The sequence below is a fragment of the Drosophila suzukii genome, chromosome 3 (assembly GCF_043229965.1).
Source record: "Drosophila suzukii chromosome 3, CBGP_Dsuzu_IsoJpt1.0, whole genome shotgun sequence".
Classification (NCBI taxonomy): domain Eukaryota; kingdom Metazoa; phylum Arthropoda; class Insecta; order Diptera; family Drosophilidae; genus Drosophila; species Drosophila suzukii.
Window position 1 is genome coordinate 717948 of NC_092082.1, and position 17179 is coordinate 735126.

The window sequence follows — 17179 nt, forward strand, 5'->3', positions numbered from 1 at the left end:
GTATAAACTAAATCTTGTTAAATAGGTTTCCTAAAGTATTTCGTAGTTAGAATTAAACTTAACTTGTCGCGTATAAAATAACCGAGCAGCAACTAATTTTTCGTTCTCTCGCGGCCGATTCCTCAGTGATCTCAAGTAAGAGAATGGGGAATTGGCCCTTGGAGGATGGCACTTCCTATATAAGCATGGAGTAAGGAACGTATAGAGGGACCATATGCTCGGCCCGAACTGAAAAGGAGGAGGCTGTTTAAATGGTGTCTCCATATGGATGCTTACACTATGATAAAGAAATACATACTGATACAGAACAGAAATTAATTTAACCATCCTCGGCCCCTTCCTAGTTCAGCTGTGTACAGTAGGCGACTTCGGGATCGGGATGAATTAACTCCGACGGAAAGGATATATATCTAGCATATAATTATTGTGATGTAGTTTTTAACAAGCGAGAAGCAGAGATAAATGCGCGAACGTTTTTTGTCAGTCGCCGTCATCGGCGAATAGAAATTACCTAAAATTATAATTAACCATTTGCGATACGGATACGGAATATGCATCTATATGTTAACTAATTAGTGTGCAGGATTCAATAGCGTTAGCACGACAACAAATCGTTTTTTTAACCAAGTAATTAACTTTTTAACAACCGAAAAATAACACTTTTTGTAGTAGGAAAAGGATGAAGCAAATAGCATTCATAGGCGTATTTAAGAAACGTTAGTGTTGTGAATATATACGAGTAAATACAAACAGAACATATAGTGAACTAGATCTAGACGTGGTTCGAGTACATTTATATTATGGATATATTTTGTGTATAAACAATAACGGCAACCAGCAGCTAACAATTGTAATTGTAATAAACAATAAACGAAAAGAAAAAAGAAACAACAGCTCGGCAGAATTCACATACTTGTTTAAAGTCGAGAGAAACTTATCTAGATAATAGACATAGATGTATTCAACAAGTTCTTTTTTTATAGAAATTTTATGGACCATTCAACTAAAGTATACAAGGGTGGTCAAAAGTATTTTCACAAAAAAAAAGTTAAATATATTCATAATTTGAACTTACATCTTGTTAACTTTGGCATCAATGGAAAGGTAATTTAAATGCCGTTTGAATGATACAATACATTTCTTAACACATTCAGTACTTATTGAAAAGGACGAATTTGTGTGAAAATGTCCTTTTTGAACTTTTTTCCTCGACTTGAAAACATAAATTTTTTGATGCAAAAAGTTTCTTCAAACAAAAATAATAGTAACTGCAAAAAGAATTTTTCAAAAATCATTTTGCTTATATTTTGTATGGTTTTTTAAAGGTGACACTGTCGGAAAAAATTTGTATGAAAAAGAGAAAAATATGCCTAAAATGCATGTTTCTAAGCATTTTCAAAAAATCATAAAAAATATAAGCAAAATGATTTTTGAAAAATTCTTTTTGCAGTTACTATTATTTTTGTTTGAAGAAACTTTTTGCATCAAAAAATTTAAGTTTTCAAGTCGAGGAAAAAAGTTCAAAAGGGACATTTTCACACAAATTCGTCCTTTTCAATAAGTACTGAATGTGTTAAGAAATGTATTGTATCATTCAAACGGCATTTAAATTACCTTTCCATTGATGCCAAAGTTAACAAGATGTAAGTTCAAATTTGGAATATATTTAACTTTTTTTTTGTGAAAATACTTTTGACCACCCTTGTATAGTCAAATAAGCATGGATATTGAATAAAAAACAGCTGTGTGACCGTTTAGCATGTCAGCGGAAAGTTGCGATCTGTGTTTCCGATTTGTGTTTCTTGTCCTGCACTCACTCAGTGTGCAAACTTATATTATAAACGTGTATGCTAAATATCTGCGAGGGCAGACGAACTTTTCTTCACTTTCTACTCAATGTTTAGGAGCATCAAAAAGAAAGCTAAAACGGGAAAAACAAGAAAACAAATCAAGAACGCTTTAAATGTAACAAAAACGAAACGTTAATAGACTTATGAAAACAACAAACAAACAAATTAAATTTATATTAAACGACAAATTAAATTTATATTAACAAACAACAAATTACATTTATATTTAAAGAGAAAACAAACAAACAAATTAAACTTATATTAAACAAACTCACACTCAACAAGCAGGCAGCTGGGCCTCGGTCGTTCGCAGACTTTTGTGGCCCACTGTTGGAGGATTTGTAATTAAGAGGGATTCTGAGGTGGTGAAAAACGGAGAGATCCACACAAACACTCTAATATACGTATATATTTAAATGAGAAATGTTTTAACTGTGTAGCCTTAATATTTGTACTCGTCGTCCTCTCGATTTCCGAAAAAAATATGATGATATACGATACTATAAAGCGTTAATTGCTAATCGGTGTTTACTACAATATTTCATATGTACTTGTTTAATCATATTGAGGATGTGTTGCCTTTACTTTACTATTTTAACCATTTAAATTTACTTTTAATTTACTTTGTTTCTTTGCTTAACTTTGTTTAATAATGGAACATAGCCACAACATATACCATATATATTGCTTACTATTACCACAATTATATATGCTTATATTTACTTATGTCCTACAAAATACAGAAATCGTAAATATATATAAACAGATATAGTAATTTTCGTTTTTCTTTAGTTCTTTGGTTTGTTATTTTATTTCTTAGTGCTTTTAAGACAAATTAATCAAAAACAAACGGAGATGATGATAATGAACAACAACAAATACAACATATATCCCACCAAATTACAAAGGAGTAAATAATTTTTAAGTTTAAACGATTAGTGAAAGAACTTAATAATAATCGTAGTTATTGTGCAATAATATCGATAACGATTAGCCAGTCAAAGCAATTGTGCAAACAATTTAATTTTAGGGTTAGGGGAGCACCAAGTAGTTCCCCAAAAAAAAAGGCTAGCTTCAGCTGATTTAGATTTAGTTAAAGACCAACCAGGTTTCTGCAGATTATAGATTGATTTCGCACGCCACACCCCGCCCCGCCACACCCCTCGAACTTTGAACTTTGAACATTGAACCATCCCCACGAAGTTGTTTGATTGACCAACAATTGATGAGCTTTTACCGGAAAGTTAAGATATTTTTTTTTGCATTTACCAAAACAGAGCAAGCGAAACCGAAGCCGAACCGGAACCGGAATTAAAAATTTCAAACCAATCTGCATTGATCAGATAGGGCTAGAGGGAGAATAGCGAAGTTGACAAACAAGATTGATAAGAACCCGTCCATAATTAGATTTCTTTCGTTTGAGCTGGACCTGAACAACTGAAACACGCACTTGGGACCGCTGGAGCGAGATCCAAACAATTAGCAGGGGCCCTCTCCAATTAATGATAGCATAATGATACGGATGCGGATAATACCGACTTAGTAGGCTACCAGTAACTTAATTACGATTATGATATACTCTTCGTGTTTCCTTCACTTGAAGAACTTTCTAAAACTCTCTTAAACAAATTGTGGTTCGGATCGACGTTAGATGTTTTTAACACACACAGACTACCACAGTTTAATCTATGAATATATATGCGGATATATTTTATAAACTAAGAAATTATTTCCTATGCAAGAGGAGAGATATTAACGATAACCGAAATGTTGATGTACGAAATTTATAAGACTAGCATATTTCCTACCTAAAGAAAAACCAACAAACAGACAAAAATATACGTTATATATATACACGAAATATGATAAATAGCAGCTAGAGCTGAGATCATACTCATAGACATTATACACGCTAAGACATATACAGCTAACGGTAAAGATATTGAATTTAAAATGATCGTACCTTTTTGCTGATTTCAACACAAGCGATAAATTGTAAACGCCAGAGCGAAACGGAGTCATTGGGTGATGAAAACGTAATCGAAACAATATATGTTTTAATAGATCAGAGAGCACTTTTATGGGATTTGCTTTTTATATATGACATATACGAAACATAGATGTACTTATAGCGGAGGCAGTCCGCACTTTGGGCGATTGCGCGTTTCAGATTAAAGAATTTTAATATTTTTATATACGAACTCGAGTAGAGACTACGATATCCATATACAGATATAGATATGTTTAGCAAAGGAGCGATTAGAGGCCAGGCTTTGCATTCGATTACGAAGTAAAGGGAAGTAAACCAAAGACGGATAATCAAAGTGCGCGCACACCCCACTCATCAACACACTGAATCACTCAACACTCCACTAGGATATAGATATAGGGTTTGTTTTGCGTGGGCACCAAGTCATATTCATATGTACGACATTGACTCCCTTAGTACCTAGTAGCACGATTACGAATCCCCGACCTCAGATTTGATTAAGGGATCCCTGGGTTAGACAACAACGAATTGCCGGGTAAAGTGGAACCAGAAGCTCCTGTCCCAAGAACGCAACCCGCAACATATTAATGTTTTCGATCGCCAACGAAGAGATTTGACCTTGACCCGTCCTGTCGTCAAAGTCAACTCACCAACCAAGCTTCTAGATGTCAAAAAAACACTCACCAACACCTATACCAACACTAATAAACAACCTTACTAGGTTTCACCAACACTGCAACAATACTCATGAATTCACCATCTACTCATACATTTTAAAGCTTTTTGGAAAAAACTAAAACAAATATTAAAATCTTACCAACGCTTAGAACAAGTTCACCAACACTTTATTAAGTATTTACCAACACTCAACTCAGCAACACTTTACAAAAAATTAACCTACACTTGATTAGTCAAAGTCGACCCAACATCACATCATTAAATATTCACCAACACTCAACCACACAAAATTCTAAACTTACTCAATCGACTTTTTTGTATTCTACTAGTATCTCTATGAATGTGTACTGAATGTTTTTACTTGGTGTCCTCTCTTATTTAGGATTAAGGAAATCGAAAGCGAATGAAACGGAAATGAAATTCAAACTTATATCAAAAACCAAGCACACCGATACATTTAGCATTGTACTTGATAAGCTATCGATACTAGCGTTAGATGCGAATCAAAATATATATACGCGAAGTAATAAGTATATCTTTCTGTCTTAATCGGATATGCGTACCTTTTTGAGGGGCCCCAAGCAGATTAGGAGGCCAGCTAATTTATCAATAACAAGTAATCGTAGCCATAGTAAATAAAATTGAATTAAAAGTCTCGAGACCAAACCGAAGCAAACCCAAATCCAAATCCAATCAAACTAAACGAAACAATGAGCCGCAACGTTTGTATTTATGTATAGAGTTCCCTCCCTAACCAACAGATAAACCTATAACAATCGAGTTCCGATTTCACGAGAGTTAGGCAGCAATTAAGTAAGAAATACAGATAATTATAACGATAATGATACAGATTATCTCAAGTTACGTCAACTTAGTGGCAGTGTAAACGCGTCTAGATAATTGATAGATATGATTAAGAACTTTTGACTTTTATGGCTGTTTAGAGATTTTATAATACGTCTATATCGATATAGAAATTATATACATACATGATACAAATAAGCCCAAACATTTTCGTAATTTATTTACATACTCAGACACACACACACACGCCACACGACTAACCAACTTTAGTCCCCCAAATGATTTTCGGCTAGTTCTGGCTTAGATACCCCTCCAGAGACCCATGTCTTTGGGAACTTTGGGGCCTAGGGGATGTCTCTCTGTAGACTTTGGAGGAAGAGAAATCGAACATTGTGAAATTTAGTGTCTTTACACTTTAAAGAGAATATATACAAAATGAAATAATTAAGAATTGTGAAACTCACACAAAGGCAGACAAAGATACAGATAGTGAAAAGAGGCAGATACACCAACTCACAGATGCAGATGCATATAAATTATGATTATTACATACTCTCGTACATATGCCTAAAAGGATAAACGTGTAGTAATCTACAGCCACAACAAACAATTACAAATAAATGTCTATATATGAAATGATCAAGATTTAATAAGCGCGATATGCGTGTACCATTATATACTTAAATGTATTTGTGTATATGAAAACAAACGCTATCAAAGTAAACAAAATTATAAAAAAACATACAAAAGAAAAGAACAAAAAAGAAAGAGAAACAAAAAACGACAACAAATAACAAATACAAAACAAAAAATTTAAAAATGAAATCGAAGACTCCTTTTTATTAAGTAGGGGGGTGTGAACCAACTGGTTCAAAGGTAGGCCCTGCCGAGTCAGTCGTCTAAATTCCAAAACACCTTTTGGGCGATCCCAGACAGACTAGACTTATTTACTCCTGTAGCTAAAGAAGAGGACTGTAAGCTAAGCCAAGCCCAGCAGGGATCGAGAGACACAGTGACCAATATCGAGACACCAGAGTGAGTATCCGGCGAAGTTGCTTGGGCGATGGCTTACTCCTTCCTTAAGTTCATTATGGGCCAGACGCTGTCGGAACCGGTGACCACGAAGGACTCGGCCTGCTGTGGGAATGCTGCATACCGTGTGGGGTCCAGTTGCATGCAGGGATGGCGCGTGGAGATGGAGGATGCCCACACCCACATTCTGGCCCTGCCGGAGGATCCGCAGGCGGCCTTCTTCGCCGTCTACGATGGGCACGGTGGAGCGGCGGTGGCCAAGTTTGCCGGCAAACATCTGCACAAGTTCGTGACCAAGAGGCCGGAGTACAGGGACAATGGCGTGGAGATGGCCTTGAAGAGGGCCTTCCTCGACTTCGATCGCGAGATGCTACACAACGGGTCCTTTGGGGAGCAGAGTGCAGGATCCACTGCCGTGGTGGTGCTCATTCGCGAGCGGCGCCTGTACTGCGCCAATGCGGGCGATTCGCGGGCCATAGCCTGCGTTTCCGGGATGGTCCATGCCCTGTCCGTGGACCACAAGCCCAACGATGAGGCGGAGACCAAGCGTATCCTGGCCGGCGGCGGTTGGGTGGAATTCAACCGGGTAAATGGCAATCTGGCCCTTTCCCGCGCCCTCGGTGACTTCATCTACAAGAAGAACTCTCATAAGGGTCCCGAGGAGCAGATCGTGACGGCCAATCCAGATGTGGAGGTCCGTGACATTACCGAGGACTGGGAATTCGTGCTCCTCGCCTGCGATGGCATTTGGGATGTGATGACCAGCTCGGAGGTCGGCCAGTTTGTGCGCAGGCGCATTGGCGATGGCCTCGAACCGGAGGCCATTTGCGAGGAGCTGATGAACAACTGTCTGGCTCCGGATAGCAACTCGAACGGTCTGGGTGGTGACAATATGACCGTGATCCTGGTGTGCCTGCTTCACAACAAAAGCTACGAGGACCTGGTGGTGCGTTGCGGGGGCAAGCGGAAGACCCCTGTGGAAACAGTGGGCGACATCAAGGACCAGCCGGTCCTGAAAGTGGTCACTCCCTTCTCCCAGGGATCTTCGGGCACCTCGGCCTCGCGATTGGGCCTGGGTTTCGGCCTTCGCGAAAGCGATTCCCCAAAGAAGAAATCCTAACAGCACCTCAACCATTTTGTTTTTTCCGTTCTACGTTTTCGTTTCTCGTTTTTTGGCTCCCACAATTAAACTCATAATTAGGGACATCAGATTAGTAAGCCTCATACTGATGGCTCTCCAAAATTTCCAGTCGTCGAATATGTTATTTTCGAATCTTTTTTTCCACCGCTTTGGCAGCTAAAATTTAATAAAATGTTCTAACAAAAAACTCATAAGTAGTGGCTAGTTGATCCAGGACCTTAAATTGGGTCTGTCTGTGAATTTCCTTTCCAGTTCCAACGAAATCGATTTTTATTTTTTGTGGGATCTATGGATCTCGCATTTAATTCAAATTAAAGTGCAAATCTATAATACAGTTTAAGAGCTACGTATACGTGTATATATATATCTTTTGGTGTATATGGTAAGTACGAGTATATAAAGGTAGTATGCGTCTGCATCTAAATCGAAATATCTTTGGTGCGATTAGCTGTAGGTCGAGTCGGAGCTTACGAAATGCAGTGGGTGTCTGTCTCTCGATAACTAGATGGTAAGTGCTACAATAAAATATGCCATCCTTCCGAAACGATACGAAATAAAATTAAAATATACAGATTTCTACATGATAGTGATAGTGTGTATGTGGTAGACGCTAATTAGTGTTACAGTTATGTCAATTATTGCACCACATGCGGCCGTAAAGTGCTTAAAATAACGCCACGCACAAATGTGTTGTTTCGCCAAATGTGCGCTGAATTTAAAGATAAAGACTAGAAATTCTCTCGTTTTGGACCGACTTCCGTGCCGGAAGCAGGAAGTCGATCGATGCCTTAATGCAAAGTGATTAATGGGGGTTAGTAAGTGTGTTTCAGATTCAGAAATATCTTTGGTTATGCCTAGTTCTTTGTAAATCATAATGCTAGATGACTATGTGTAAAGTTTGTAGCTTTGCTGCGTTGTTCGATCGTGTTTGGGATGCTATATCTCTATCTCTCGCTCTTTGATCGAGCACATACGAGTGCTATAAAAAAATACTGGTTACATTGGTTTTTTGTCGCTGTTCTTGGCAAGTCTCTAAGAAGTCTCTTATTACAACTAAGTGAAGATCAAACGATCAATCGGGGATCGATCCAACCTTGTCTCTCTATATATCTACTGTGTATATAACCCCGTCTCTTTTGGGGTTCTTTTTGGAGAAGAGAAGAGAGAACTCTTCTGTTCGATAAGCTTTCTGGAATCGTCTACTCTCTAATGGTACTTTAGCTCTTTTGCATTTTTATCACATATTCGTTGACTACAGTAAGAAAAGGTCCTGGTTTTCGGGGTGGGCTTTGGTTGGATTTGGTTTTAGTTTTTGTGGGATTTTAAAAAGGGTCTCCTCGAATTGGTGTAGGTAGTGCTCTTGCTCTCTCCGGTGTCTTTTGCTTGGTGTCCTGGTCGATGATCGCCTACGCCACCATCGCGTAGTTCCCAGTCAGCTCGAAGGGGCTCGTCTTGGCCGAGTGTGTAAAGTTGTTCTTCGGCGAAAAGTCAACGGGCTGTTCCTGCGTGGAGGTGCTGATGGCCATGGCTCCCACCCCTTGAGAGCCCGTGTTCTGGGGCTGAAAGTGATAGGCCATGGACAAGGGCAAGGTGGGTAGGTCATGGTAGAGGCTGGGTATCCTATGGGGCAGCACCGTGGGCTGGATCACGTTGATCCGCTTGAACTTCTCAATCTCCTCCAAGGCAGCTGCAACCTGGCTGTATGGAGCTACTTCTGGTCCAGTTGGATATCCCTGGAAGGCCAGGGCCGCCTGTCTACGCTCCTTTTCCTTCTGCAGCAGCTTGTTGGCCAGAGTGGATTTCGCCGAATCAGGAGCAGCACACTAAAAGAAAGAAGAAAGATAATAAAGGTTAACTTTTTGTGATTAACTCTCAGATGCAAATAAGAATTCGCGTTTTGAGTTTTCTTATATTAAGGCTTAATTGCACAGATTTGGTAACTCACCACAGTAGCAGGTGATCCAGGACCCAATGCCAAACTGGAACCGCTGCCCACCTCCAACTGCTGCCTCTTGGGCGATGTGTGAGGTCGGTTACTGGAGGTAGAGCCAATGCCCGTGCCAGATCCCGAGACCCCAGCACGGTTTTTCATGCAGGAGGACTCCTCGTGCTTGTACAAGTATGACTTGAGGGCAAAGGCCTTGCCGCAACGGGCGCAGGTATGTGGCTTGGTGTTCGAGTGCGTCTGGATGTGGGCACGCAGGTTGCTCTTGTCGGCGAAGGCCTTCTCGCAAACGCTGCACTTGAAGGGCTTCTCGCCGGTGTGGGTGCGGATGTGGCCCTGGAGAAGCCACGGTCTCGAGAAGCACTTGCCGCAGGTCGGGCACTCGCAGCCCTGGTTGTGGGTCCTCACATGCATCGAGTACGCGGGCATCGAAACGTACACCTTCTCGCAATAGGGACAATGACGCGCCTTCTTGTCCATGATCGACCTGATGGGAATAGAAATCTAGCTTTAACACATTTCACAATAATATTAAACTAACTATATTCTAATAATATAAAATAATACATAGGAACTCTTCGAAATTTTTAAGAAGCATACATTGTTGATTCATGTATTAAATTTCACAGAAGGAACCAAACATTTTAATTTTTTCAGTGAGACAAGTCAATATTTCACACATACTATTTATCCTAACATTTACCTGTGGGTTTGTCTATGACGAGCTAGATTGGAGGATGTGGAATATTTCTTGCCGCACTCGGGGCAGATGTGCTCGTCCTCCAGCAGCGAAGTGGTGTTGAGGATCTCGCCCTGCTCCGCATGGTGGTGCTCTGCCGAATGCCCCTGGAGTCCCAGGTGGTGGTCCTCCGTGGATTGCAGACTGGATGTGGAACTGGAACTGCTGCTGGTGCAGGAATTCGAGTCGGAGATGGTGCAGCGGCGCGATTTCCTGCGATCGAACACCTTGTGGCTGTAATAGTTGGACTCGTCATCCGAGGAGGCATAGAGACTGGCACCACCATTGGGTACTGGCTTCGCCTCTGCTGTAATTAAAGGACCCGCCGCCAGAGTGACCTCCGCCAGCTGGGTGAGATTGTACAGCTCCTCGGGAATGGGCGTGGCCTGCTGGTCCTTCGTCATTGTGTTGCAGAGATGGTGAAATGCCTGCAAGACATGGGGGAATTTCTATGATAAAAACGGCATGACGAAATTGTAGGAACCTGCTTAATGCGCACTTGGTGCGTCATTACCTAGCTAAAATAGACCACAACATCGTCAAAGTTTAACTATAAATATATGTATACGGGAAACTCAAAATATTCCGTAGCATTTCAGGTATATATCGCTTTGAATTTAATTTACATTTTAACTATTAAAAAATCAATCTATACAGACTCATACCCCCTTCTTCAATCCAGCCCCATTTTATAGTTCTTAATGTGGTGTGAAAGAATCATTTCAAATAGTTACCCCACTAATTAGGAAACTTTTAGCTTTCCTTTTCAAATTAGTGGTTCATTACGTCTCTGAAAATGCACAAAAATTCACCAATAATCGAATTTTTCGAAATGAAAAGCCCCCTTGGGAACGCATAGCCATAGTGCGATCGCTGCCATCTATCATCCCACCTATCGTAGATCTTTCCTACGCCATAATTCTTGTTTGTTTATTTGAAAATGCATCAATTTATAATTAAGGACAGAGTCGAGAGGCCACACTCAGAGAATGCGATGTGAGCCAAAGTCGTCTGCATCATCATCATTGCCGAATGGGAATTATCGCACATGGTTGAGGGTGAGCAGAGCCCACGGGGCGTATGATTAACGTCATTGCATACTGCATATTGCATTCTGATTCCCATTCTGACTCGGATTCTGGCACTTGTTGGCTTCTGTTTGTGGTTCGGTGGTGCTGATTTGCTGGTGAATCTGGTGGGTCTCGTGGTGCCCGCCATCTTCGCCTCTTTGCGTGGTCAAATAAATTGATGTCGAAATGAGTGCGCTTAATTTGTTCATGTTGTCTTGGCATTGATTAATCTCGCACATAATTGGCGCATCCGAAAGTCAGGTGGGTCTTGGTCTGCTATATAGGTGAGTTCTCCAACTGTGAGAGTTTACTGTACTCGGGATACACAGAGATGAATGATACCAATGTCTTTGGGACCTTGGCATTTGACAAAGTTTTGTACATTATAAAGTAAATATAATTTCTCGGTGCTTAAAATTTTTAGCTAGAATTCTAGGAAGCAATTTAAGAAAATATTTTCATCTTAAAATTTGACTTAATTTATTAAGTTTTTTTTTTTTATTATAACTTTATTATGAATTTTTTTCTGTGGAGCGACATCAAATTATATATATGCCTCATCGCTCTCGATCGCTTGTTTATCACGGGAAAGTTTTCTCCTTTATTTTTCTGCCCCCAAAAAATGGTCTGAATAACCAAACTCATTGAAGAATCTGGGGAGGAAATCCCCTTCAAGAGGGATTAAGATCGGTGGATCCAAGCGGTTTTTCCACTCTTGAGGAGGTCATGTGCAATACTGCGGCGGCTGTTTGGGTTCGAAATTTGCTCTTGCTTTCCGTTTTGTTTGTTTCTCTAGCGTTCTCTGTGTTTTGCCTGAGGCCAGCCGCATGATTTACATATATTTTATTTCGGATCTGAGGGAAATGTGGGTGAAAATCTCCCCCGAAATACCCTAGCTAAACATCTGCCATCCGCCCCCGCCAACGAAATCTGCAACCTGTTGCGCCTCCTTAGCTGCCAATTCCCATCGTCTTCTCCTCGGGGAGCAGTACATCAAAATGTTTTTGCGGCAATTAAGCGGAATTCTTCTTGCTGCCAAGGTGGCCGAAGGTGTTCGAAAGTGGTTTTCCATGAAATAATTATTTTCCCGCCTCTTCCCCCTTCTTTTTTGAGTGGGTGTGAGCGAAATGCCGCCAGACATCCATAATTTGTGTCTTGGCAATTTGCGGCCCATTTATTTATATGCCCCACCACCTGAGGCCCTGTTCCCAGGTGGTTGCCGTATACATTTAAATATAGCACTCAAATGTATGCCATTTTCCACCTAATCACGTCATTTTCAATACCCAATTTCCATCGAAAACGAAATACTTCAAGTCAGAGAAAGAACAATATGCGTCTGAGAATTCGGCGGGGAAAAACAGCTGACAAGTGATCGGTGGACCGCCTCTATCCTGCCTCCTCTATAAGTCCATATCCCCCTCATTTGTATTTGCGTATACCTCCCCCCAAAAGAAATGTCTGCGCCATATTTCCGATGTCAGAATCGCTTGGGGCATACGAAATGTCGCATGTTTCTGTGACAGGCCGTTAATTAATTATTCCGCGGCCCCGTGCGATTGCGATCGGTAATCGCAGATGACAGCGAGAAGGTGGGTAGGGATCGTCGATATATGCCTTGAAGTCTAATGAAAAACATTGGGAACCTCTCTAAGAACTTCTTAAATGGGATTCATACTATGGTGCAAGTGTAATCAAACATAAAACAAAATTGCGTATGGGTTCTTTATAAATAAAAAAAAACATTTTAATTATCTGCGGTTTTGTTTTCTTTGAAATTTAAAAACCTAATTTAGAGAATCAACAATTATTTAAAAAATATTTAATCATTAAAGATTCACAGGTCTTTTTTTTTCCCAGTGTATTTAAGCTGCTTAGACTCCCCCCAATCGGATGATTCATTTTTGTGCCCCCAGCCGTATCTTGGGCATTCCATAAGCACCGAACAATGGACCGCGGACCGGGTAAAATGTTTAACTTTTCGCCTGCCATTTTCATTTCCCTGCCGGCGCAGATCTGGCCAATTGCGTGGTCTCCACTCTCCACTCTCCGGCCGTATAGCTGGTATTGGTATGGCCCGGGTCCGTATTTCTGGACCAGGGAAGAGTTCAAAGTCCTGTTAATGTACACAGAAGCCAAGAGAAGTGCTGACGGCCAACAGAGGTGGCTTCGGTGGCCTTAACATGCGTCTTTCTTTCGCTCCCGGGCATCTATAAATACCTGATCTGAACTGTTCTGATCTGATCCCAAGGGGCAGTAGGCAGTGATCCCTTGCATAGTTTACATTTTAGTTCAAACTTGAAAATGCGAATGCACAATAAACAAAAATCCAGAGCGCCAGCCTCAACCTCTTGTTGTTTCCCAGTCCAGAGTCAATGCCATACACCATATACACCATGTATACCAGATAATACCCATTCCACCCCACTGCGCTTCGATTGAAATGTTTGGATTTGGGCATACGTTTTTGTTTACCCCACAATGCAGGCCCTCATCAATCGTTGCCTCAACTGCAGTTCCCGTTCCCGTTCCCATTCCCGACGGTTTGTTTACAGATCCGGGGCCATAAACATTTGGACGGTAAAGGACACAAAGGAGCAGGCTTCACCTGTAAATCTCGCCAGGTAATTAGCAGCCGAACCGCAAGATTGATCAGATATATCTTTTATTTTATGCGCCTAAATTGGGGTGAGGATCTACGCATTTACCACCACGAGACAATGGCTACACCTATATCCACATATAGTCATACGGGAAGATACTATTCTATACTATATATTCCCGGCCACTATTTCCCGTTCTCAGAAGCTCATTGCCAATGCAAACATTGCTCACGTAAATGTCAAAATATCAAAAGAAATAATAATATTAATTTAACAAGTGCGGTTCGTTCTGGCTGAGGGTGCTCTATAAGGGGGGGTCCGGAATGGGGATCGGAAAACGCCGCTCATTTGCAGTCACGCGAATCTTTTGGCCCAATTTGCCAAGCAGATTTTCTTCGATCTGGTTTCGGTTCCTGGGTAAATAGTTATGCACGACCGAGGTGTGTGTTCTATTGTGTAATCGAAAAGGTAGAAAAGGTGGGAAAATGGAAAAGTGAAGCACTTCAACTTGGGCGGAAAGCCCGAGTGATTTACTTTCACTTTCCCTCACCTTTCATTCACGTGTTTTTGCCAACTCACCCCACGCAGTTCGAATAGTTTTGGGTAAACGATCCACCCTCGTCGCTCTATCCCGTATATAGACGGATGATTCAGTTGCCGATGATAAATCAATAATATATCACACACAGAGAACAAGTGACACTAATTTCATCACCCGCCAAGAGTTCGCATGCGGATAATGCGGTGGTAATGGGTGTACTGATTTTCGGGGTTCGCGATCGCTAATGATCCTCGATAAGCGTCAAACCGATTAATTAGTTGCACGGACGGAATGCGCATCCGTAAAGGCGAGCGCACGCAGCGAGATCCCAGGAAGAACTGAGCGTTCTTCGCCAGACCACTTACAGTTTTTACATCTTGCGGCCGCCGCTGCCGATTCGATTCTTCTGCCTCCGGCGGCGTCTACCTCACGGTCTCCGCTCCTCTCACTACCTCTCCTACGTTTCTGCTGCCGTAAATTACACTGGGAAACCAAGGAATTATCCACACGTGTGTATAATCAAAAAACAGAAGTGTAGGTATTATAGAAATTTTAAAAATGATTTCAATATAACTAATCCAAGTAATTTTAGAAAATAGTAGTTTCTATCTATTGAAGTTAGATTCGGTTATCATGGCAGTAAGATGAGATCCATATATCTTAGGGGTACTTCCAATACTGACTGATCTTAGACTGAAATAACGAAATAATATGTACATATAATTAATGAAGATCTCCTAACATTTGCTGACTGACTATTCTTGACTCGATCGATGCCCCAATATTTGATGATTGGAATTTGGTATTGTGCCCCTTAATTTCGCTCCGTGTACATCCGCATCCACGTCGAGGAGGTGACGAAGCTAACGCAGAGCAACAGACACGGAACGAACCGCCGGCGGGAATGATAGTGGAGGGGGGGAGGTCGACGTGGACGTGGACGTGGACGACAGCCAGCAGCTGTTGGCCGCTCTTTCCGAGGATCGGGATCGGATCGAACATAACTCCGAGAACGAACCACGACGCAGGCAGCGACGCCGGCAGCGACTGCGACGGAGGAACAAGTGTGCGCGGTTTAAAAATAAATCGAAAATAATGTTTTCATTATGCTACCGCTCTCTGCTCCCCCTCTCGTTTTTGCCTGCATTTTCCGAAAGGGAAAACTGTTCTCGAGGTGGCGATGCTCCTGCTGGCAGGACCACTGCGCAGAATTCTTCTAACGATCCGCAGTCAGTGTCAAAAACCTCACACACTCGGTGCAAAACAGAGGGGGTAATTATAATAGGAACATTCTGTCAAAATCATATAATAATATATTTTACCGAAGTATACTTTTTCTATTTAATTTGAGGCTAGTACCATCAAAGACACTTATACAGTCTATTTAATCTTTACCATAATATGTGTGTGTGTAAAACTTTAGTCAAACCACAATACAAACTCTAAGTAAATTTATTCAAGATTTAATACACCACATGTTTTGAATTTAGTGACGTAGTAAAGTTACCATTTAAATTTCTTTTGATTTTTGTTTCGCTTGCAATATGCTTTAAACAGATTTTTTCTACTCTTGTGACCTCGGCTGTTAGAATTTGCCCCATGTGTCAGTGTGTTTTTGCCTGCCCCCATGCTGATTTGCCTAGAAAGAGCGATGGAGAGAGTGGGGATTCTCTCGCTTCGTGGTTGGGCAGTTTCTTCTGTAGCCGGCTCCCCCGTCTTCTTGTTCTTTTTCAGATTCTTCTCCCGCTGATTATTGCTCTTCTCGGGGAGTGACGCAGTCGTATGCAATTTGGCATTTTCCTCGCTTGCGTACTTGTTGCGGACGTCCAAAATAGAGTGGCTCACCTGTACCACCACCCCATCTTCCCCCAGAACTTTCCACTCCCTGCCATTTCCCCACCATCTTTGGCCTTTGAAAGCCCCAAAACGGATTTCTCACAGGTGTTGTCGTCGCTTCTCCCGCTTTCTTTCGCATCTTCCACTTTTCGTTTTCGACTTTTCAGGCGTAATGAACTTAATGTCGCCCCTTTTGGGTGGTTTATTCTTTGGTCGGGGTCTTCGGATGTATTGGGTGCTAACGTATTTTCTATATATTCGATATGATTTATGCCGAGCGACGGTCTGTTGGTTCTGGTTCGAATTGGATTTTGATGTTTCACAAAAGATCTTTACAGTTGGGCGGGGATTGTAATGGGTTTATTTATAAGGCCACCCCTTCTCCAACTAATCTGTTTAGTGCCTTCCTGTCCCTGCCTTTATTGCTCGATTTTTCGCACTTCTTGTGGCATTTTCACACTCTACAACTTGCAGCCCACGCACTGAAGACAAAGAAAATTGGTCTGGGATCTAGGGGTGGTATGGGGAATGTGGAAACGAAGGGGTGGGCTTTGTCTGGCGCCAACATGGAAATGCAATTTGAGTGGTAAGGTCAGAATGGGCCATAGCCATGCATCACGATCACGGCGGAGCTTTGGACCCGGGAAAGAAAAGGCCTTCTGCCAAGTGTGACATGTGCTAAAGACATCTTGCGTCGACTTTAATCACGGCAATTAATAAGAGAAGAAAGGAGCGGGCACAAAGGAAGTGTCCCCAAGTGATGGCCCAGCAAATCGCAGTGGATCAGCCGGCTTTATAGTGATATACCCATACCCATGGCCTCACCCTGAGCGAGCGATTCTTAAAAACCGCCGAAGACTTCGTCGCGACTGGCGGCCATAAATCTATTTTCATCCTGGTTCCAGCCGGAGTCCCCCAGCCTCTAAAACTCCTCTAGACCCCGCAACTTT

General features: G+C 41.6%; 2 protein-coding genes across 2 annotated transcripts; one reads left to right on the forward strand and one right to left on the reverse strand.

Moving 5' to 3' along the window:
* Positions 1–6171: 6171 nt before the first annotated feature.
* Positions 6172–7688, forward strand: Ppm1. Its single transcript, XM_017078049.4, has 2 exons — positions 6172–6357; positions 6407–7688. Exon 2 carries the CDS (start codon positions 6413–6415, stop codon positions 7472–7474), a length of 1062 nt encoding a protein of 353 aa, XP_016933538.1. The 5' UTR covers positions 6172–6357; positions 6407–6412; the 3' UTR covers positions 7475–7688.
* A 781-nt stretch (positions 7689–8469) lies between these two features.
* Positions 8470–14731, reverse strand: Kah (Kahuli). Its single transcript, XM_017077780.4, has 4 exons — positions 14432–14731; positions 10144–10607; positions 9441–9927; positions 8470–9318 (listed from the first exon to the last, which is right to left on the reverse strand). Exons 2-4 carry the CDS (start codon positions 10581–10583, stop codon positions 8902–8904), a joined length of 1344 nt encoding a protein of 447 aa, XP_016933269.2. The 5' UTR covers positions 10584–10607; positions 14432–14731; the 3' UTR covers positions 8470–8901.
* Positions 14732–17179: the final 2448 nt, after the last annotated feature.